Source organism: Pithys albifrons, chromosome 2 (assembly GCF_047495875.1).
Source record: "Pithys albifrons albifrons isolate INPA30051 chromosome 2, PitAlb_v1, whole genome shotgun sequence".
In the NCBI taxonomy this organism is placed as follows: domain Eukaryota; kingdom Metazoa; phylum Chordata; class Aves; order Passeriformes; family Thamnophilidae; genus Pithys; species Pithys albifrons.
Window position 1 is genome coordinate 52,520,367 of NC_092459.1, and position 23,975 is coordinate 52,544,341.

A 23,975-nucleotide genomic window follows, 5' to 3' on the forward strand; every position below is an offset into this window, starting at 1 on the left:
CAGTGCAGTTTTATCGCTACTCTTTGCTTCTTCATTCCTGCTGTGAAATCTCTTGCTGAGGCATTTGACATTGGAGTACCATCCCCACACATTAATTCTTCACTTGTTCTTTTGCAGGAAACAGATCTCATTCTGACCTTTAATATATCAATGCATCGTTCTTGGTGGATGGAGAATGGGCCGGGCTGTACCGTGACCTCAGTAACCCCAGCACCAGACTGGGCACCAGAGGATCATCGTTATATCACTGTCTCGGGGTGTTTTCTTGAATATCAGTACATAGAAGTGGCTCACAGTTCTCTTCAGATTCTCCTTGCAGTAAGTGTGTACAGATAACTTCACTTCCACCATCTTTTCTGGATTTCTTCTTGCCATTGCAAAATTGCTGAGGATTGTGGCATTCATTCACAAACCCTGGCTTCAGAGTCTTAGTTTAGTATGAAATTCTGTTGTCTTTCAGCTAATTCAAGGTACCTGCATGGAAAAAGCTCAAACATACATGTTTATTATTGCTCTAAGAACTGCTGACATGACACACTCTCCTTTTCCTGGCCTCCATTTTGACCACTGACTGTCCTATGAACCACTGATAGTAGGTTACATTCAAATGTAGCTACAGTATATAAGTTGTGACATAACAAAAAGTTACAGCTATTGTTGTGACAACCAAATTGAACATAAAAGGAAAACCAAGAGTAAAAGTAGATTCACTGATAGGTTCTCAGGACTGAAATCTCATAAATTTTTCTATAACCATATTAATCAATAGACACTGGAACACAATGGGAAAAGGTTTTAAAAAAAAAAAAAGAAAAAAACAACAACCAAAATGTTGCACTAGTATGACAAATAGAATCAGAAATCTTAAATTCTTTTTAGAAGTATGGGAATACACTGTTACATTGCAGAAAATTTAGAAAGGATGAACACCACTTGTTTTGAGGGAACAGCATTTAATGTGGTCCACACTATCCAAAAAGTGAGCAGCTTTTCCATCTTTCTATTTCCCAGCATTTGTTATCACTCAAGTTTAACTCATGGAATTAGAACTTCATAGAATTATTTTGATTGGAAAAGACCAAATCCTCAATCCAGCACTTCGAAGTCCAACACTATTCCCTGTACTTAAGTGCCACATCTACACATGTCTTAAATACCTCCGGGGAAGGTGACTGAACCATTGCCCTGGGCAATCTGTTTCAATGCTTGACAGCCCTTTTTGTGAAGAAATTTTTCCTAATATGCAACCTAAACTTTCCCTGGTGCAAGCTTGTTTCTGTCCTGACACGAGCTAGGATGCCATTGGTCTTCTTGGCCACCTGAGCACAATGCTGGCTCACGTTCAGCCAGCTGTTGAGCGGCAGCCCCAGGTCCCTTTCTGCCTGGCTGCTCTCCAGCCACTCTGCCCCCAGCCTGTAGTGCTGCATGGGGATATTGTGACCCAAATGCAGGACCCAGCACCTGGCCTTGTTGAACCTCATGCCATCAGCCTCAGCCCAATGATCCAGCCTCTCCAGATCCTTCTGCAGAGCCTTCCCATCTTCAAGCCTTTAAAAGGAGTTAACCAGGTTATTTTTCTACCTTTTTTTTTTATTTAATGAATTATGAACCAGAAACTTAAGGAATGTGTAGTTCAAGGTCAATTCCATTGCTGATGTAACAAGCTTTTTTTTGTGTCTGTATTTAAATAGAGCTGTGTTTCTAGAATCATTCTTTTCAAGTCAAGGTAATGGTTCAAAATAATGAAATATTGGCAATCTGCTAACTGTAGCCAACTACATTGTTATATTTCTGTTCATGTTACTCTAAATGTGATTATTATAAGTAAAGAGCTGCAGAAGGTAAGTATGGGTTAATTTTCCAAATCTGGTGTTTGACTACAGTTTACATCCCTTTTGCATTCCTAGTTGTGGACATGCGACTCTTCTTCTAATAGAAATGTTAGCATAAATTCACTACCACATTAAATGTGATGAGAAACATAAGAATTACCTGGTACTCCTCAGTGACATATAACACAAAGGAAGAAAAGCAGATACTGCTAGGTTTTCAGCAAATTAGCTTTAACAAACCCAAGCATTACAACAGATTTATCTCCAGTTAGCAGAAAAAAAATAATCTTTCACTTCAATTTTCTTTTATGGGCACTTAAATGGATTTTGTACTTTACCTGTAAAACTATAAATTACAACCTACAAAACTGGTTACTTGTACTCTATTTGTATTTCTGTATGTTCACGACAATGGTCAAGCTAATGTTGATCTTGGCTTTTTCATGGACTATTGGCACTGCAGCATGTTTTTAAGAATGCATTCTACTGTCTACAGATAAAAAGTTACAAAGGCATCCATCTTCACTGAGGACCACTTATAGCAGCCTCTGGAAACATATACTGAGTGTATTTTGTACAGCTTGGCTGTAAGCTCACAAGGAATGCAACTACAGAAGGTTAGGCTTCTCATAGATATGATATTTGCAGTGGAAAATGGAAAGAATATGACAGCTAAGATAAAAAAATATAAAACCTTCATGGTTTGTACTTTCTAAAAAGCAAGTCTCAAGGTGAGCTGTGAAATATTTCAAGGATTGCAGACAGATATTCTGCTGATGAGGTGCAAAAAACTCATCATCTCCAAGAGAATTTCTCTCCCCAAAGAAATGTGTCCTAGAAGCAAACAGCACCAGACTATGCACCATAGAAATGCTGCTGCAAATTTTGTGTAAGTCAACATAGATTTTAGATTGAGTGAAATTTTTGAGAGTTCTTATTTCTCCTGCTGCTTGAACAAAATAGTGATTAAAACAAGCAGAAGGTTATATAAGGCCAAAAGTCAGGGGAGTGCCCAGTGTGCATAATGGTGGCATTCATTTTCTAACATCAGCCTTAGAATAGTAGAGAAACTGATGTGATGATGCACAGATAATTTGCCAGCTTCTACTGAGGAGTGTATTTTGTTCTGGATAAGCAAATAACTGGACAAAATTGCTAGTTTATCTCATATTGAAGTAACAGAAAATTCAGTTTGGTGGTCTCTATACTTCAACCAGCAGAATGCTTATGGTCTAGAAAAACTTCAAAATAGGCAAAAATTATTTGAGAACTAGTGTATGGAAGAAAATCCTCTGATAAATAAAGGATTGTCCCAGTTTGGGTATTTAGCATTTATGCGTGCAAAGCAGCAGTGGAATAACCCACAATGATAATAAGGACAGCAAAGCAATCACCACCACTCCTTTGTCCCATGACATAGAGCACTTAGTGCACTGGGTGATGCTGGGGGGAGACTACAGCCCCTGTAGAGCCCATTATTATGTCAATCATTCTATCTCAGATGTAAAAAATGACCACATAATGCATGTTTATGTCTGTCGTGTGGCCATTTCCTTGTCAGCATATTACATCTTCCTCAGTCACTGTCTGATTTTATTTCATGTTTATGGAAATCTATTTTGAAAAATTGTAATTACTTTTTTACTCCATTATTGTGGTATTTCCTCTCTGAAGTGAATCAACATCAAAATCTCAGTGGGACACACCATGTTAAGACCATTTTTATTCTGTTCTCCATATCCATACCTCTCACTTCATTCGTTGGTTATTGAGCCACACTGCTATGACTTTATCTCTGCATATTACAATCTTCCAGCAAGTTAAAAAGAGAGAGGGATTCAGAGTGAGCACACTGCAGCTTTGAAGGCTTGCAGTGCTGCAAAATAAACATTTTTATGGGCATGTACTGCAGCACACAGCTGCATGGAACTGAACAGAACTGCTAAGAGTGGGGTTTTCTTTGCATGCTGTGAAATCCTGGAATCTGGGAAAACATGTGGAGAAGGCCAGGAGGGCCAATGGTATCCTGGGGTGCACTGGGAAGAGTGTGGCTAGCAGGTCAAGAGAGGTGATCCTCCCCCTCTATTTGGCCATAGTGAGGCCACATCTGGACTATGATGTTCTATTCTGGTCTCCACAGACCAGGAGCTACTGGAGAGAGTCCAGCAGAGGGCCACAAAGATGATTAGGGCTCTGAAGCTTCTCTCTTAAAAGGACAGACTGAGGGAGCTGGGCCTGTTTAGTGTAGAGAAGAGAAGACTGAGAAAGGATCTTGGTCATACATATAAATATCTCAAAAGTGGCTGTCAAGAGGATGATGACAGACTCTTTTCAGTGGTGCTAAGTGACAGGACAAGAAATAATGGCCATAAATTCAAACACAAGAAGTTCTACCACAACATGAGGAAGAACTTCTTTAAGTTTAGGGTGGCAGAGCACTGGAGCAGGCTGCCCAGGGAGGTCATGGAATCTCCTTCTCTGGAGACATTCAAAACCTGCGTACATGCTTCCTGCATGTAACCTGCTCAAGGTAACCCTGTCTTAGCAGAAGGATTGGACTAGATGATCTTCCACGGTTCCTTCCAACCCTAAAAATTCTGTGATTGTGTATTTCCATGGAACAACTCCCTCATTTCCTGCCCTCTCCAGTTCTTGGTGAATATCATAGCTGAATCCGCAAAGGTGAGAACTTCGCTTTGTCACATTTTGACAGTAACAGTTATTTAAAGTTTTGCAGATACATGCAGAAAAATGCATAATTTTGGCTACAGCTAATTCAATTGCTTTATTGGACAAAACTAATATTTAATGTAGCACATGCTCACATACTGGGCAAAACTCTCCACTAGACTGTTCTCTCCCAGGAAGTCTCATTTACAGAGCTACAACTTGAGCACCTGACCCCAAAAATATGCTCTGCAAGGACCACAATTCTGCCAGCTCGGTGTCTACAAATTACCAAAATGAACTGGCCTAGTGATGGCTTGACTTGTATACTTATATGCTTCAGAAAATAAAGCATACTTATGTGCTTAATGGTTATTGATTCTTGTTGCTTACATTAGAGAGGCTATTTCATTTTCAGACCTACTGGGTTATCAAGGCTAGATATACTTAAATTAAGGTTCTCTGGAGAGAATTGTTCCAGGTAAAGAATGAGGTCAGGGGTACTAATGAGAATCTGATTTGCAACTATTTGAGTTGCATTCTACATACTATTCACACAGTAGAGGCTGAATGAAAGTTCCCACCCACTCCCAGACGACTGGAGGTATAGCTACCACTTCACCGTGAAGAGGGCAGTATTTGGAAGGGACAGAGTGCAGGTTATACACCCCTGCTAACCTTGGTATGTACTGTCAGGGCTTAAGGCAGTCATTGACTCAGCATATAAAGAGCATTTTCATAGGAGCCTTTTGGTCATACAGCTAAAAAAGAGTCATATGCTCATAGTTTCACAAACATCTGTACACATCAATGTCTAATTCTAGCTACAGGGCCTACATACAATTTTTTCATTTGCACTTTTTATTGAACTCTTGTCTTGTAACAGAAGAGGGAAATCTTTTCAGTTCAGGCCCTGAGCTGTGATTCAGATCAGTGGATTCTGCTTCCAGATCTACCACAGTGTTCTTTGGAAAATCATTTCATCTCTCTGTGCTTCTTCCCAAGTGCTGCAGAGAGGAAAGCATGCTTAATTTTTTCTTATTCAGTTCGTAAGACTCTATTCCATTTATATAGATAGAGAGCTCTTGGATCTCTCAAAAACGCCCTAAATGTGGATGACGCTGAGTACAGTTAGGCCTTTGTGTGGTACAAGGAAATTATAATAATGGTAATTGCATTTCACAGAGAAATAGAACTCAGATTGTCTACATTTTCCTTCTGCCTGTTTTACTCTTTGATTATGCATACCCTGCCCTCACTACCAAAAGTCTGTTCTTGCAAAAGTCAACAAATTAAAATCCATTTGTAGATCAAAACTCTGAAAAATATGCAAATAAAAGATCAGTCTTGGAAATAAGTGTGACAGAATTATATCTATTTGCCAACACAGGATTAAAGTTATTTAGTTTGCTTGTCTTTTACTTCTCACTTACACACTCACAAATCTATTGATTTTAGTGGAGCTAAGTGCCTGAGTTATGGGAATAAGACTAATGTGAAGGCATCACATTAGCCAATTTGGGCCTTAGTTATATAGCCCTTGAAAAGATGAACTGTGTAATATTATTCCAGTAAAACAAGTGAAGGAAAAGCATTTCTTATGCACTGTATCTGAATTATTGATGATAATTTACATACCAGATAAATAAAACAGTAAACTGTTACATAAAAGTATTGACCGTTTTTATAGTGATCCTGTCCACTGACTTTTATGTGCTGTATATTAGTCTTAATTTCTTTTTGTTCCTTCCTGTATTTATACTTGAGTATATGCTTCATGCAATCATTAAAATTATTATTTCATGCTTTAAAATTTGTAATCTGTAATTATCTGTCCATAGCATTTACAGTAAATGCATACTGTTTGGGATTCTGCAAAGTCTGCATCAATAATACCTTTCAAGCTCTGATGCTGTCAAATTGATTTAAACATCATGAAGCATAACTGTGTTATTTAGATGCAATAATACAGCTATGAAGCTAGGATGCCAACATCAAAATATGCTCTGTTGCAGACTTATCATATGACCTTTGTCAGGATGCTTAATTCATGCCAATTATTGTCTGTACTATAAAAGCAATGATTCTTAAATATTTCAGAAATATGCTGCCAGAATAACTCCATTAAACATTGCAGGTAGTCAAATATTATGGAAGGTGGTCTGTGTATGTATTCGAGCACTTAAGAACAGGAGAACAGCATTAATGTTCCCTGCTTCTCTCAAGGACTAGCAATAATTAGAATAGGGTACTCTTAAAATCCTTAATGTTGGCATAGCACAGGTGACAATAAAGAATCTCATGCCCTTATGGAGAGAGTAAGAGTACTCTCATAGGAATGTATTTACTGAGCTCTCTCTCAGTGCTTTAGACCTCCGTGATCAAATATGTTTCTGACAGTCACTTCTGACTATCACTGAAAGGCCCCTCAGTATTGCTGAGGAGCTGTGATTTTATATATATACATATATATACACATATATATATAAATTAAAAAATAAAAATAAAAAAAAAAGCAAGCCAGCAGTACTGTTCAAAAGAACCAACTTTCAAAGTACAAAACAAGCCAGGCAGCCCATGTGAACAGAAAAGGAGGAAAAGATAGGAAGACAGAGAGAAAATACTAGTTCTCCATTTCATTGCTCCTCCTGTTATTGTGTGCAGTTTTCTTCTCTGCAGTACTCTCAGGTATTAGAGCGTGTCCAAGAGATGGTAATGAAGATGATGAATGGCCTTGAGGGGAAGCCATATGAGAAGCAGCTGAGGTCACTTGGTCTGTTCAGCCTAGAGAAGAGGAGACTGAGGGGAGACCTCATTGCAGTTACAACTTCCTCATAAGGGGAAGAGAATGGACAGGCACCGACCTCTCCTCTGTGGTGATGAGAGACAGGACTCAACAGAACGTCCTGTAGTTGTGTTAGAGGAGGTTGGATATTACAAAAAGGTTCTTCATCCTGGGGCCGGTTGGGTACTGGAACAGGCTCCCCAGGGAAGTGGTCACAGCACCAAGTTTGACAGAGTTCAATAAACATTTGGGCCCTATGCTCGGGCACATGGTGTGACTCAGTGATGGTCCTGAGCAGGGCTAAGTTGTTGGACTCGATCTTTGTGAGTCCCTTCCAACTCAGCATATTCTGTGACTCTATGATCCTTTTTAGCAGCCATGACAGCAAAGTCCTAAAAAAGGCTATGATTCAGAATGAGTAAGCTTTGCGTTATCTAGTGGAAAATTCTCCTAAAAGGTAGCAAAGGATGGAAGTGTGTGAAAGTTTGAGATTTATAAAATAACCGACAAGAAGATGGTGGCTCATCAACAGGGCACTCTCATACTGACAGGAGGGGACAAGTCAGGTGGGATAAGCCACAGAGAGACTTACAAGAGAATTAAGTAGTTGAATTTCTCTGTAAGAAACTAAGTAGAAAGGGAGGGATAAAGTGAGAAGTGGAAAATCATCTAAGCAGTAGCCTTCCAAGAGGGTTCAGTCTAGACTGAGGCATTGTCAGAGGCACGGACAAGGCATGACACAGGAGGAGAGGCAGAATGCTCCTCTGAAGCTGAAACTCACTGGATGAAAAATCAGAGGGGCATCAGCAGGACAGCAAATATTAAAGAAACAGCAGGCTCATAAAGCTCCTGCATTTACGTCAGAGAAAGGAAACCAACCTTCTGCAAGGATGAAGTACATTTGATATCTTTTTTTTTTTGTGGTATTAATTTTTTTAGGGTTTTTTGGGAAGAAATTGATTAGATCTTAGCAGAGAAAAAGGCCAGAAGTTCCTCTAGAGACACCAGAAAATGATAGAACAAGACTAAAAGAATCGAGCAGGGGGTGCATCAGCAGGACAAACTGCATGATAGGAGGAGGGGCAAAAGAGTAAAGGCAGGGGAGAAAAGGAAGCCAGAGAAATGCACGAAAAACAAAAGCTGCCTATGTACTGATGTCATTAGAAATGAGGCAAAGAGCAAAACAGTTTTTCTGTGAGTCCTAAAACACGCATGAGTGGAAGCAAAATAACCATAAGTTGGCCCTGGCTTGTCCAAGTTGAAATGCTAAAACTAAACAGTCAAGTCTTTTTGTCACAGCTGCAAAGGAAGTATCTAAGAACTAGTACTGTAGTAAAGGTCTTCACTGAGTTTCAATGGATAATACTGATCTTTTAGGCACAGTCACCTATTGATGTAGCCTTTGGGTTCTGCTAGTAAACCAGCATACTCCATTCCTGTTCTCAAAATACATACTATGTTCTAAGCTGACAAAAAAAAAGGTATGCATATAAAGATCAGATCTATTTCCTGCTAATACAGCAAAGCTCTTGTAAAACATCTGACCCTCAAATGTAGCAGCAAATGTATTCTGGATTCTTCATTTTCCTCTGTAGCCAACATAAAGGTCTTCAGTTGTGCAGGAAACACATCTTGCACATAAAAGCCCTCACTCAGATCTACCCTTGCTAGTTTTGTTTCCTCACCTCCCTTCTGACAGCAGCGTCCACCTCTTCTACATGCGTACAGTCATATAGATACCTTGCACATCCACTGCCTTCTCCTGTGCTTGTAGAGTGGTAAGAATATTTACATGTGAGAAAGGAGATGAGCTTTAATCAAGTTTTGATTCTTTGAACCTATTGGAGAAAAATAACATTATTTAATTAAGGCAAAGTTCTTTTCTGGGGCTTCACAAAGATTGAAAGAAAATTGATTCTTAATTATATTGAATAGTACTTTAAAAAGACTGGTTTTTCACTGTAGGATAGGGCAAAAGCAGCACAATGGGAAGAGGGTATGAATCATTGTAAAGTGTTAACTTAATAAGGCTGTCATACCACGTTAGCAGAAAGGTAACATCAGGTTCAGATATCTTTGGCATTGGCTTGGAGCACAATATATTACTGTTTCTCTGTTTGACAATAATGCTGGAGTGTATGTCATTAGTGTTTTGAAGGATTGCCATAAGAGATTTCTTTATGCCCATATATGTCATCTGTTATTGCTTCTATCAAATTTTACCTGCATTTCTTCACTACATCCTGTACAAAACTGAATTGCACACATCAAAGCATAAGCATTTTTTATAATGAGCAGAGAGATTTGTCAGTAGAATTGTACTCATTTATTTCCCTAAAAACTTTCCTCCTTAATGAGCTGTGCTTGTATAAAGCTGTTATAATTGTCTGAAAACAAGTTTTCTGCAATTCAGAAGAGAGAATTCAGTTTTAAACAGTGTTATCTGACCAGTGCATGCAGGATGGTCTCTAAAAGGTTTGTTTCCCAGACAGAATGAAAGACAAGAGCATCAGCATGAAGTTAGACTGGAAGAAGCCTGTCACAAAGCTTCTTGTACAGGCAAAGGCCAACAGTGAATGTGATTTTCTGGGGGGAGGTTGGAATTATGATAACAAAGAGCTGAACATTAGACTCATTACTTTGAGGCCTGAGGGAAGTTTCCTGAGAATTTCTTTTGACCATCTCATATGTATTCCTTCACATAGGGGACCTCTGTTTCTCACAGACCCTGTAGGGCAGATAGTGTTATGATACAGCAATAAGACTACGATTCCCCAGGTTCAGTGCTCATGGCTGTCCTGGGGCTATGTTATGCTGGTGGTGCTGTGCTGACTGGCTTGATGACTTGCATTCTCCCACAGCTGGCATTTAAATTGTTCCTCACTTCTGGTACTGGCATAGTCCTGGTTTTTATGACACTGTCTTAGCATAAGCGCAGCATGTGAACACATTCTGGCTATACACAGGTTTGATAGCTCACACTGGGGTGTATTTACCTGGCCTTGTTGAGTCTTTGCAGGTTTCCTATGAAGATTCTAGATAAAGAGCCTAGTCTGTTTGATTTTCTTTTTATATAAATGAGAAAGCAAATTACACTTTCTTTAGATATAAGAATAATACTAAGAATAGCAATAACAATAAGTAGCACAAGCTTCTGTAATCCTAAGTATTCTGTTACAACATGTAGTCAGACAAAAAGCAATATCTCTTCATACTGAAAACTCATAGTCAAGTGCCAGGTTCACCAACTCCATTCCTGAGCGGATTCTGAAGATACAATAAACACAAGTGTTGCTCCTTAGAAGTATAAAAAAACCCTATCCATTGTATAGATATACTTGAGTGTCTCCATGATCAGTATTCTGCTGATACTACAGTACTGTCTTGTTCTGCCATATACAAAAGTGACAGGTATTATGTCATCATTTTTGAGTCATATCCCAAAAAGTGCCTCCCATTCTGAAAGTAGAAGGACTCAGTTTATGAGTTATGGTAGTGTTTTCCTGAATATAAAATAGAGAGTGATAAAACATGCAGCCAAATTCCTCACTTCATTATGAAGATAAACATATTTTCCAAAAAAAAAATGCAGAAAAAGGCAGGATATAACTATTTTACAAATTTGTGTCAAAACTTGCATTCTATACCTTATGGACTACGCTTCACGTTTTCTTTTTCTGTGCTGTTATCACAGCTTTCTATGTAAAAGATGAACTGAGTATAAAAGTATTAGTTTATCTATGAAAATATAGAATGACCTGTTTCGCTGCTTTAGTCATAACTATTCTTGTCACAATACCATGGTTCTGAAAATCTGATCTGTTAAATTCACAAAGACAAACAATGTCAGGAACTGTAACTGAACTTGTATTAAACATACTGGTCAATGATAGATTCCTGAAATTCTATAAGAGAAATTGAGTGCTTTTGGTAGAGCTAACTACCCCATTAAAAATAATAACTATGCCTAAGGAAAATAAAGATCTGGAAGTATACAGATTTGTGTGTAAAATAAACAAACTTTAGAGTGCACAAATAAAAACAATACTGCATTATGAATTCTCCGGTTTTTTCCCCATTTTCTAACACAGACAGCATAAAAAAGCTTTTGCCTTCCAGAAAAAAAAAAAGGTACTTTGCTTTCTGTGGCAACTGTGTACCCTAGGACCCTTGGAATAAGTGCCTGTGGCACATCAAGATAATGGGGTCAGAAAACTGCTGGTAATATTTCTGATAAATGACAGTTCTCAGGCAATCTTAGAAGTAGAGCTGACTGAGAATTCTGTGAAGGATCATGACTTTTTTGAAAAATGTATCAGCCCTGAAATGTTTTGTCTTAACATAACAGTGTCATAAACTTCATTTAAAGTATATGCGAGCGATGTTTAGCATAATATCTGGTACATTTATACTTGGACAGGATGCATCCTAAGAACTTCAACATGATTATCCATAATGTTTAACTTTTACTCCAGTCTATGTCATAGATTTAGCCCAGACTATCTATCACTATCGCAGACACTGTTGGGACAGGTATAGTATAAACCAGGAAGCATCTGTTAGAGACAGTTTGGATCTGCTCATTTTGTTCTGAGGGATCAAAAGAGCTTATTTGTGTGAACACAAGCTGTGACTTACCATTTGACCTCTAGGCCAGAAGACAGTCTGTGAGTTATTTCAGCTGCTACTATATCTATATATACTTTTGTACATTCCAAATGCCATGGCTGTTGCACACTTAGAATCTGTATTGCCTAGAGATTTAGCAACAGCAGCACTAACTAGATCCCCAGATGTCATGCTGTGGACCCACAACAGGAAGGAAACATGAACTGTAACCTAGTACCGTGGGAGGAAAGTTCATCATTTAAAGGAAAAATCTTAAATTTTTAGTGCTTAAGGAGCATGCAAAACAATGTGTGCAATAAGGATGCTCCGTAGACATGCCCTAAAGATTCTTGGCTCTCTGATTTCTGCAGTGCTGCAATTCCAAGGAGAATGGAATACGAGAAAAATTTTTGTCATAAATTTCTGGATTTTCCACCTGAAGCCTAGATTTTAAGTGACAGGTAATATTCATTAGTGAAAAAGTCATTGTTCCATCCAAATGAAGAAAATTACTTTCCCTTGAAATCAGAGGTAATCTGTTCTTTGCACATATTCTCAGTAGACATCAGCCAATTCTCAACACTTATTAGATGTTATCTTCAGCACTGGTTAGACAGGTAAAGAGCACATACATGCATCTCTGATGTGCTTGGGAGGCTTTCAAGATGTGTCTCTGATCAGCACCATTCTCCTAATCTCCAGCACTATTAAAGCATCAGTTTTTCAGCACCCAGCTTCTTGGAACTGGCATAAAGTGACTCATTCTTTCAAAACCATTAGAGCAGATGGGTTTTTTTTCCCCAGAAAGCAGCATTGTTTTAACTTGACTTTTGAGTTCTGTCAACTTAACCTCCTTTCTGGTCTGAACACGGTAAAGGAAATCATCATCATGGCTGGGCTTCGCGAACGAAGATTTGAGAAGGGCACTACCCACGCTTGCTGCAAGCGTGCTGGTGGCTAAAAAGGCCGATACAGGATAGGCAGGTCCGGTCACAAAAGGCACAGCGGAACGTCTCCCTAGGTGACATTGGCAAGGAACGGTTCTTTCTGCATTGTCTTTTCTCCTCAAGACTGACTCTCCGTGCATTCTCAAAGGAAGCAGCAGCGTCGTGAATGGTGTGTCTCCATGAATCCTGATTGGAGGCCAGAGTGGACCATTGGTGGCAGTCAATATGGCCAAGGCTGAGGTGTTGTTTCAGGGAGTCCTTGTATCTCTTCTTCGGGGCTCCTCTCTTACGGCAGCCGGTGGAGAGTTCACCATAGAGCACAATCTTCGGAAGGCGGTGATCCTCCATCCTGAAGACGTGCCCTGCCCAGCGCAGCTGAGTTCTCATCAGCATGTCCTCGATACTGGTGATCCCTGCCTGTTCAAGAACAGGCACATTAGCCACGTAATCAGACCAGTGAATGTTTAGGATTGAACGGAGGCAGCGCTGATGGAAGCGTTCAAGACGCCACAGGTGGTGGCGGTAGATGACCAAGGATTCAGACCCATATACAAGAGTAGACAGGACAATGGCTCTGTAGACACTAATCTTTGTACTTTTCTTCAGGTGTTTATTGGACCAGACTCTTTTATGGAGTTTTCCGAAGGCTTTGTATGCCTTTGCTAGCCTGTTGTCTATCTCTTTGTCAATCTTACCGTCTGAGGAAATGATACTTCCCAGATAGGTGAACTGCTGGACTCACTTAAGCTCTGAATTGCCTATAGTGATGTGAGGATGATGGAAGACTTCTTGAGGTGCAGGTTGGTAGAGAACTTCCATCTTCTTCAGGCTGACTTCCAGCCCAAAAAGCTCAGCAGCCTCTGTAAAGCAGGATGTTAAGCGCTGCAGAGCTGCTTCTGTGTGAGCAACGAGGGCGGCATCATCAGCAAAAAGCAGCTCACAGACAAGGTGATTCAGGGTCTTGGTGTGGGCCTTCAGTCACCTTAGGTTGAATAGGCTTCCATCGGTACGATATCAGATGTAGATGCTGTTTTCTTCATCGAGGTCTGCTGTGGCTCTTTGGAGCATCATGCTGAAGAAGATTGTGAATAGAGTTGGTGCAAGAATGCAACCTTGTTTCACACCATTGGTTATTGGAAAGGGCTCAGAGAGTGCATCGCCATATCTGACTGTCCACGCTAATCCTCATGTAGCAGGATGATCATTCTGAGGAACTCGGGGGGACATCCTATACGTTCCAAGATCTGCCACAGGCCTTTTCTCCTCACAGTGTCGAAAACTTTGGTGAGGTCAACGAAGGTTACATAGAGACCTTTGTTCTGTTCCCTACACTTCTCTTGCAGTTTTCTGAGAACAAACACCATGTCTGTGGTGCTCCTATTGGCTCTGAAACCACACTGGCTTTCAGGTAGAAGATCTTCTGCAATAGTGGGTACTAGTCTGTTCAGAAGTATTCTTGCAAGGATTTTACCAGCAATAGAGAGCAAAGTAATACCTCGGTAATTTGAGCAGTCTGATTTTTCTCCTTTCTTCTTGTACAGGGTGATGATGACTGCATCACGGAGATCTGGTGGTAGTTCCCCTTGTTCCCAGAAACGCACAACAAGCTCGTGGAATTTGGCATGGAGTGCTTGACCTCCATGCTTCCAGATTTCAGGTGGAATTCCATCAACCCCAGCTGCCTTGCCAGTTTTCACCTGTTGTATGGCCTTGAGTATCTCTCCCATAGTAGGGACTGCATCCAATTCATGTTTCACCGGTTGTTGTGTAATGTGCTGAATTGCTGAGCCTTGGACTACACGGTTGGCACTGAAGAGAGTCTGAAAGTGCTCAGACCATCGGTTCAGGATGGAGGTTTTATCTGTTAGAAGCATTTGACCATCTGCACTGAGTAGGGGGCTTTGAACCTGGTGTGTGGGTATGTACACTGCTTTCAGGGCCTCATAGAATCCTCTTTGGTCACCCAAATCTGCGCATAGTTGTGTCTTTTCTGCTAGGTTGAGCCACCATTTGTTCTGGATGTCTCGAAGTTTCTGTTGGAGCTTACTGCATGCAAGACGAAAGGCGGCTTTTTTTATATGGCAAGATGGCTGAGCAAGGTGTGCTTGGTGAGCAGTTCTCTTCTTCTTCAGCAATTCCTGGATCTCTTGATTGTTCTCATCAAACCAGTCTTTGTTTTTCTTGGAGGAGAACCCTAGGGACTCTTCAGAGGACTGCAGGATGCAACTTTTAATATGTTGCCAAAGTGCTTCAGGAGAGGGATCTATGGGATTATCTTTAAGTCTAGTTTGAAGGTTTACCGGGAAGCTGTCTCTCACTGTGGCTGTTTGAAGATTGCTGACTTGGAGCCTCCTCCTTGGAATGCCGCCTCTCTTAGTTTTGGGCTTGAAGTGGAGGTTAAGTTTGCAGCGCACAAGGCGGTGATCCGTTTGACATTCTGCACTCAGCATTACTCGAGTATGACGGACATCACTGACATTTCTCTGTTGTACTAAGATATAGTCAATGAGGTGCCAGTGCTTGGGTCGAGGATGCATCCAGGTTATCTTCAGGCTGTCTTTCTGTTGAAAGATAGTGTTGGTGATGGTGAGCTGCCGTTCTGCACAAAACTCTAGCAGGAGGCATCCGTTGTCGTTGCAGTTTCCAACGCCATGTTTGCCCAGGACTCCTTTCCAGGCTTCAGAATTCTTACCTACTCAGGCATTGAAGTCACCAAGGATTATGATCTTATCATCTGCAGGAACATTTTGGGTGAGACAGCGCAGGTCGGTGTAGAATTTGTCTTTTTCCGCTGGGTCAGCTTGGAGAGTTGGGGCATATACACTAAGAAGAACAACATGTTGCTTGTTGTGTAGAGGGAGGCGTAAGGACATAATGCGATCGGAATGACCTGTCGGCAGATTTTCAAGTTTGGAGGCAATGGAGTTTTTAATCATGAAGCCAACTCCTGAAAGGTGTCTTTCAGTTTTGGGTTTTCCTGACCAGTAGAGTGTGTAGCCAGCACCATATTTTTTAAGGCTTCCTTCCTCATGAAGACGAACTTCACTGAGAGCAGCAATGTCAATGTTGAGCTGTGACAGTTCGTGGGCAATTAGAGCAGAACGACCCTCAGGACATCCACTATCCCCAGTATCAAGCATGGTTCTGATGTTCCAACATGCGAGTGTTAGTTTGAGCACAACTTTGCAGGCAGGTGTATGCCTTTGAAATCTTTTTGTTTTTGTTTGACTGCATGGAAGATGCCGGTTGGCCCTACAGGACTAAACGAGCTCCATCTGCCCAGGTTTGGGGTTGGAGTTGTCCTTCTCCTAGGATGGGTGCCAGACGGCTGGCGAGCCCATCCTGCCCGTGGACACACTTTGTCTGACCCTTCAGCTGAGACCTGTCTGGCATGGGCGACCCTACCAGCAGCACAAACCACCTCCAGCATAGCTCTCAACCTCATGAGGGCATGCAAGCTTCTCCACCGCGACAAGGGGGTGTCCCCGGAGAAGGGTAAAGGAAATAGCTATTTCTTAATGTATACAATTTCATAATGAAATGTTGTGACTTTTTCTCTGCTTTATTTGGTTTCTATATGTCCATGTTTTCTGTGAACAGATCAGTCATGTGTGCATAGTCACAGCCTGAGGAAGAAAAACATCTACAAAGCTACTGGAACATTTGTCTTCTAGTAATGGTTGTTGCCATAGATGGGAATTCAACATTGCCATGGCAGAATTCATTTTTCCTTATATGTTCACAATGATCAAGTGGTGACATCTGGAATCTACCCCAGAGGTTCAAGTCAATAAAATATTAATAGCTGCCATTTCCAGCAAGGAGGTCGTAACAAGAACATAGCAGAAGAATCTCTGATATTTTTGTACCTAATTACTTATCCATTTCCACTTCCACATACTCTTCTCCAAAAGATTAGGAAAAATAAATCTAGGGCTAGTATGCAATTCCCTACCTTTCATTTAGGTAAACTGCTGTTCAGATAGCCACATTTTCTGTGAGGGCTCTGTTGGCAAGTGGCTACTGTAAAGGGACTGGATCCTCAGGTCCTCCTCCTCATTCTCACTGAAGGTGGGAGGAGCCTGACTGAGTGCACACATTTAATTCACAATGAAAATCAAACACGGAAATCAAGACAGGCAGTCTCATCTGATGCCCTCACTATTTCACCAAGAGAGTATCATGGCTTTCCTTAGTAATTCAATTCAGTGAATTCAGTCATGACAAGCAGGGGGAGTTGGCAGAAGAGTAGGGCTATTGAGCCTTCCTTCAGACAGCTTCTTTCTTCCCATTCCTCTCATTCGGGGAGTAAGTATTAACAGTCATATATGCATAAGAAAAAATTATGAGGTTTAATGAATCTCCAAAGATCAGGTATTTCATAGAAGCAAATACCACACTTTTATCAGTAAAAGACCTCCAAGTCCAACATCAGCAGCAAAGGGAATGTCTATTTTAAAGCAAATTGCACCCAGTTTCAGTAAATTATCATATAATGATTACTCAACTTTTATCCAGTCAATGTTATGCCTCCCTAGTGAACTACTTTATTGTCAGTATGTCTGCTTCAAAACATGTCTTCCCTGGAAAGCACTCCTTCATTCAGCTTTTGCCACTGGAAGCAGGCAACAGCTTGAAGCTAGCAGCTGCTCTTGAACAAAACAGGTAGAGAGGCAGAAATGCTGCTGAATCCATAACAATAAGCACATCTTGGCATAATTGCAGTAAATCTCCAGAATGGTCTGTACACACAAAATGCCATATGTTTTCAACAGAGGAAGCGTGCATTAGCAAAACTGTAGTATTACATAAGTATTTGCATTGTAGTCCTGTTAGCATGAAATTGTTTTATCTTGAAAACTATCACTGACAGAAGATAATATTTGAATGGTCAGTTAGTTAGCCTGAAGGAGGTATAAATTAATATCCTGAAAGGTAAGAGCAGGTGATAGAAAGGTTGGGGGTGAGTGTGATTTTCCAATAGTAACTGCGCATAATCTAAGAGCTGATGCATCCATTTAACCTTTCTTTGTTATGTTCTTCCTTCAGCACTGCATGTAATAGCAGTTCTGTTTTCTAAATGTCTTCATTTGACTTTGAACAGGTTAATAGGATTTATTGCTTCTGCAGCCTGCCTACACAAACCAGATTGTCAATATGGACAATACTTTGTGGTCTGCCAGGGAATAATAGACTGCTTTCTCCTTCCCTGCTTTTAGGAAGTGATTTAGTATCCTGAAGATTTAGGTACAACATGGAAAGGTAAGGGGAGGTAGTTTTTCTGTGATAGTCTACCATGAGCTAGAACTGCTAAATAGCCACTTGGCATTTGCTGTATCCACTGGTGGTGCTTTTCAGATGTCAGCTCCCTGATTCCCCATTAAAGATGCCTGCAGAAATTTTGCTATGGCTAGATAGCAATGGTACAAAATACATAACCCAGATACATTTCAAAGATTGCAGTGGACTCTTGCAAACATTTTCTGTTACAAACTGCATGAATTGATCTCATCTTCAAAACCATTAATTTGACAAATCATTGTTTTGTGCTCTGTCTGAACCTACATTTTAGGCTTCACCAGCTTTGTGTTTTGTAAAGATGGTTCTAAAATCACTGTGTATCGTAAGAAAAGGATTTTTCCCCAGGCTGTTAGTACTTTCTTGCTATGATTATTGCTTCTTCCTGCAATGATCAGGATATAAAGATACAGCAAATTTTACAGAAATGTGAACTACATGTACTAAACAAATTGTCATTTTCTAAAATCCTTTCCAAATGTCATACGTGTGTTTACACCTTTATGGGTTATGAAGCTCTGAGTGAAAGTAGTTAATGACATTAAAAATTATACCGATTATATGTAAAACATAGGTAAACAGTCTGTGCTGCTTTTCCAGACTCTTTTTGATCCTGGAAATGGTACTGGCATGAGAGATTCACTATGATGAGTCTAAAAATTACCTTAAGTAGTGATTATTTAATTCTATGATTTTAAATATGGGGATGAACAAAATCCCACCACAATACATTGTATTCTCTCTCCTGATATGCTACTTTTGTGTAGCTATTTAGCTTACTTAAAATTGCTGGTTCAGTTTTGTTTCCTGGTGTAATTGTCTGTAAACAAAACAAACAAAAAAAAACAAACAAAAAAAGCAACAAACAAAAAAAATAATACACCACAAAAGATTAGTTTCCAAAGTCATATGAAGGTATAACCCTTTTCCGCACTTGCTGGGAATTGCCTTGCATGGTGTGATTCATCTGAACTCAGGTACTAACAAGAATTAATGAACTTCCAGAATAATAAAATTAAGCCCACCTATTTCCAAACAAGGGACAGCCACAGATGACAGCTGCCATCAGCAGACTGAACAAGAACCCTGTCTTTGAGCAATGTATGATCTGGGGAGCTCGATCAAAGAACAGCTCTGAACTTTGGGCTGAACTTTACAAAGGTGCCTTCCTCAGCTCTAACATACGTACAGGCAACAGGCTCCATTTGATCCATAGCTCCTCAGAGACCTTGACTCAGCACATGCAGCTTTGAACAGGTCTCAGGGGGAATTTTGAAGAGGGTATGAAAAACGTTTAGGCCATTAGCTGCCTCACAGATGGATTCAGTGGCATTTTGGAGTCAGCACATGAGGCTCCATAGATCATTCATGATGTTTATAACTATTCCTCTAACTTCAGATGTTTAAACAAAACTTCACTGAAATTAAAAGTAGCATTCTTCCAAAAGACTGTTAAAATGGTTTTTTTCTGTCAAAAACAGACCACCAGGTGGAAAAGTATAAGCAGTGTTAAACTGCAATGAGATTACAGATCAATCCCTGGTTTGTGCACATGAACACAGAGGTGAATTTATCAACACATCTGAAAATCTAGCTCTTTCTTTTTTATTTTCAATACCTTAGGAAGATATGCAAGTACCTAGCATTGTTTCCACTATCTACAACTACCTTCAAAATCCACTCTTCTGATAATATTCGAAGTAGGTTCTAAACATATATGTGATTACATATGAAGAAATGAATTCTAGAATCTAGTATTTTTCTATACACATCAGTTAACAGACTCAAATGGTGAAATTCATATTCAACCTTTATTCAAAGAATGTCTGAGATCTAAGTTTCACATGAAAAAGTCCTATCAGCTGGAAATGGCAAATGGCTTAATTTTTAAACTACTCAACATTCCTCCCTTTGGCTTGCCTGCTGAAATTTGAAAACATACCCTTAGTTCATTTAGCCTTTTCTTAATCTAAATTAAAAGTTACTACTGGTGTGGTTTGTTGCAGTTGTTACTCCTTGATTGTTGATGCTGTTGTTGTTGTAATTTGATTTTATCATGTATAATTCTTGTCACTCTATTTGATCACTTCGACTATCAAATATCATTCAGTGTGAAATCAAAAACTAAGCATATTATACTGCCAGATTGTTTTTGCAGAACCACCATCGTATTCCATAAGTTTCTATTTGTTTACCAAAGTACCTTAGTGTTCCAGATACATGACACCACATCTATTGAACATTAATGAGATTTATATGGGTTATCAGAATTTTGTTTTTACCGTCATTCAACATAAACGGCATTTGTCAAAATTGCAACCTGTTAACTTAAATTTGAACATCATTCAGCTGGCCTCTATGCACAAAGGCACTTTGGCTTTACTTCATGCAACATGGGGCCTTTGCTCTCCTTCTTGACAAATGAACACACTAAAGCTACAGAGACAGACAGACTGCCATGGAAGAACTTGCAGCAATTTAAAACATGCATGGATTGGATTTTTTTCAATGCCATCTCAATAGGAATACACCTGTGACTAAAGCAGGTGATTGGAAGTAGAGCGGAAACATACAGACAGATGGATTAAGACAGCAGTAATTGTGCTTTCACTTGATTATAATATTAACAGGCTCCAGGTGATTTCCCTTTTTCACAGCGTCACTCATCTTGACAAATCCCAGCAGGCTTGGAAGCAGAGCAGAGATGCATCCTGCTTTTCACACGAACCTGTTTCCAGTGTGAGCACTTAAGAGAGTTCTTCTGTCGAAAAGCAATTAGCTTCTGCAGTCTAGGGTGCCACTTAGAATATCCAGGCTCATGTGTTTCATCATAAAATTGACCTTTTTAATTTTTTATGCCTCAGATTCCCCACTAAAAGAGTAAGCATTAAAAAATACAACCCTAGAGAAAATACTAAAGGCATATGTAGAATTTATTAAAGGAACTCTGGCCCTGAAGTGCTGCAGATAGAAACTCCATCTGAATATAATAAATATGAAGTATGCATTATTGTGTGCTTAATTTTTTAATAATTGGTGTCATTAGGTAGCATAATGATACCAATTACATAAAAAGCATAGAAAAGCAATATGTGCTACATTTGCAGACTCACATTTTTCCTGTAATAATTGGTTTTCCATACAAATAGTGTCTACTTCCTGATGCCTTTGAATAACTGCATACAAATTATCCCCATGTTTCAGAGAGTTTGTTTTGCTTTTTTAGTAGCATTGCCTATCTTGAGAGTATACATTCAGACAAAACTTTGCATCATTTTATGTAGCAGAGACTTTGAATAAGCACTGACACTCAGGATAGGCAAGGAAATACCTCTTTTGCCCAGATAACTTGAGTAAAACTATTGCCAGCAATAGTAGCATTTTCCGTCCATCTCTGAGATCTATCAAGTTTCCATGGAGACATTGAAGATTTTCAATAGTGCAAGAGTGCTCAAGACATAAAGTACAAATAGATGTTAATCTTTAGGAGTACCTGGCAGAAGCTGACATAGGTTTAGAACAGTACTTCAGTACTTTTGCTCTAAAATTTAGTAGCAAGTTTCATTTGCATCTCTACTACTTAGACCAAAAGAGGAGACAGCAGTGTACCTTTAGCCCTACTTGGAAGTGTTTTGAGATCAGCTAATGTTCTTGAAGCTGACTACTATTCCTACTTATGATTTAGTATGCAATATCCCTACAAAAATGATCTTCAGTCCTAGGGAGACTGAAGAGAAGAGCAAAAGTAGAAGGAAGAATATTCATCTGTACAGCATATGTACACATATATGTATGTGTGTATGAAATGAATGAAACAGAACTCACTGAAGTCTTTATAGAAGAGATCTTTAGCTGATGTCCTTTATAACATTAATATAATATGTAAAGAAATTGTCAACATTTATGACTTGTGTCCCTCATTTGTCTGTATTCAGCTTCATACCCAGCCCCTGCTGTTTGAAAAATAAGTTCTAGAAAAGCAGTGAAGACATTGTTATATAGACTTCAGAATAACTCAATGGTCCATCAGCTTCAAAACTCTGTCTCTGGCATTGTCAGTGAACAGTGTTTCAGAATAAGCTGTAAGTTAACTCAGTTCCCTCATGAATTTATTGCATTATTATTGTATTCTGGTCTGAATGATGACACAGGAGATATAATTTTTGCTTGAGGATGTGCCATCCTTTAAAAAGGTATTAAATTGTTTAATTTTCTAGAGGGAGAAATGACAAAACAAAAATAAGAAAAACAAAAAGCTGCAAGAAAATTCACCTGTCCTGTGCCCTTTAATCACTTATAAGTCTCCTTCTTCTCACCTCAGAAACTTTTCCAAGCAGCACACTAAGCCACTTTTTCCCTCGGTTCACTCAGGAAGCTCTAGATCATGATATTGTACTTCATCAGTCCAGTTTTGCACTTCTAAAATGTTATTTCTATAGCCTTTCTCTTGTCTTCCTTGCCCTTCCTGCCGCACTATACTGTTTTTCTTGCCCCTTTTTCCATGTTTGCTAAATCACCCTGAAGTCTTATGTTTTGCCTTAAAGCTTTTGAAAAATTTGAATTTAGATAGAGAATTCTGACTATGCTCACCTGTGCTGGTTTAAAGGTAAACCGGCAGGAGAAATGAACCCTGCCCAGGAGAGATTATAAGTCAGTGTACAATTTAATAAAAAATATTACAATAAATACAATGACACAAAGAGGAAATTGCTTTTAAACCACAAAACCTGATAGTTTAACCCAGTGCCCTGGGGCACAAACACAAAGGGGTTTATTGGCCCCTATACTGAGTCCAAAGCAAAAGGAGGTAAAAAACCTGTTGGTGCAGATGATGGTTGCAGTCTGGTGAAGAGTGGTGTTCGCAGCCTGATCGAGAGTGGTGGTCTCCTCCTGTCAAGGTTCTGGTCCTCCTCTGAGTCCAACGAGTGGTTCCCTGAGATCTTCAAACCCCAAGATTTTGTAGCCTCAGGTCCAGGTAGGAGCACCCCAGGGCAGGGAGTTACACAATGAGTGATCTGACTCTGAATCATGGAGTATTTTGGAATTGTTGCTGGCCCATTAGCAGACACGCCCCCTCAGGCTGGGTGTTAAGGTGCTATAACTTCCTGGAGAGAAGTTATCACAGCTCTTATCTCACCGGTGTCTTTCACACCCAGCTCACACTCTGAGGAGTCAGGTGAGCCCTGGGCAGCTGCTGCAAATGGTCCATTGTTAACAATTCTTGGGAAATGAATAAAGCGTGGGGAATACATAACACTAGTCACCCACACACAGTGATGAGCTGGTCACACCTGCTGAACGAGGACATCACCTTAACCTTTTTCCTAGTTATATGACTTAGAATTGTTTTCTAGCAATTCCTCTCCAATTAGAAGCTACTTTCTTTTCCAAAATCCTCTTAGAAACTCTCTCTTGTCTTGCTCTCATGGTAAATATTTCTCAGCTTTTCCTCCATTCTGTCTTTACTGTGCATGTTTGTCTTGTAATATTTGGACACTAAGTCCATTAGGCTACAGGATGTTAGTCTATTTATGTTTATAATACTCAGTGTAATATTATTGCCCTCTGTAAAACAATAATGAAGGCACATACAGACCGATAAGTCAATCTGAAGGAAAGTTTCCAATGATTAATGAACTTGTCATATCAACTAGGACACTTACTAATCATTTTTGAGGTATTGAAAATATAACAACTGTTAATTATACAAGCCATAGTAGCTTAGGCTTATGCTCAGGCAAATTTTTACTATCATTACAATGGCAAGAAGTTTCTGAATGTTCCCTTGTCGTTGTTTCCTTCCCTTTACAATACCTGCTGTAATAAGAAATATTGTGT

General features: G+C 39.7%; 1 protein-coding gene across 2 annotated transcripts in view; it reads left to right on the forward strand.

Moving 5' to 3' along the window:
* NKAIN2 (sodium/potassium transporting ATPase interacting 2) overlaps positions 1–23,975 on the forward strand; it is a 559,103-nt gene that overhangs the window by 467,709 nt on the left and 67,419 nt on the right. For both annotated transcript variants that reach the window (XR_011697137.1, XM_071548996.1), the window contains exon 4: positions 118–318. Coding sequence is in view for 1 of the 2 variants with exons in the window: in XM_071548996.1 (XP_071405097.1) it covers positions 118–318 (201 nt within the window). In the remaining variant the exon portion in view is untranslated. The remainder of the gene's footprint in view (positions 1–117; positions 319–23,975) is intronic.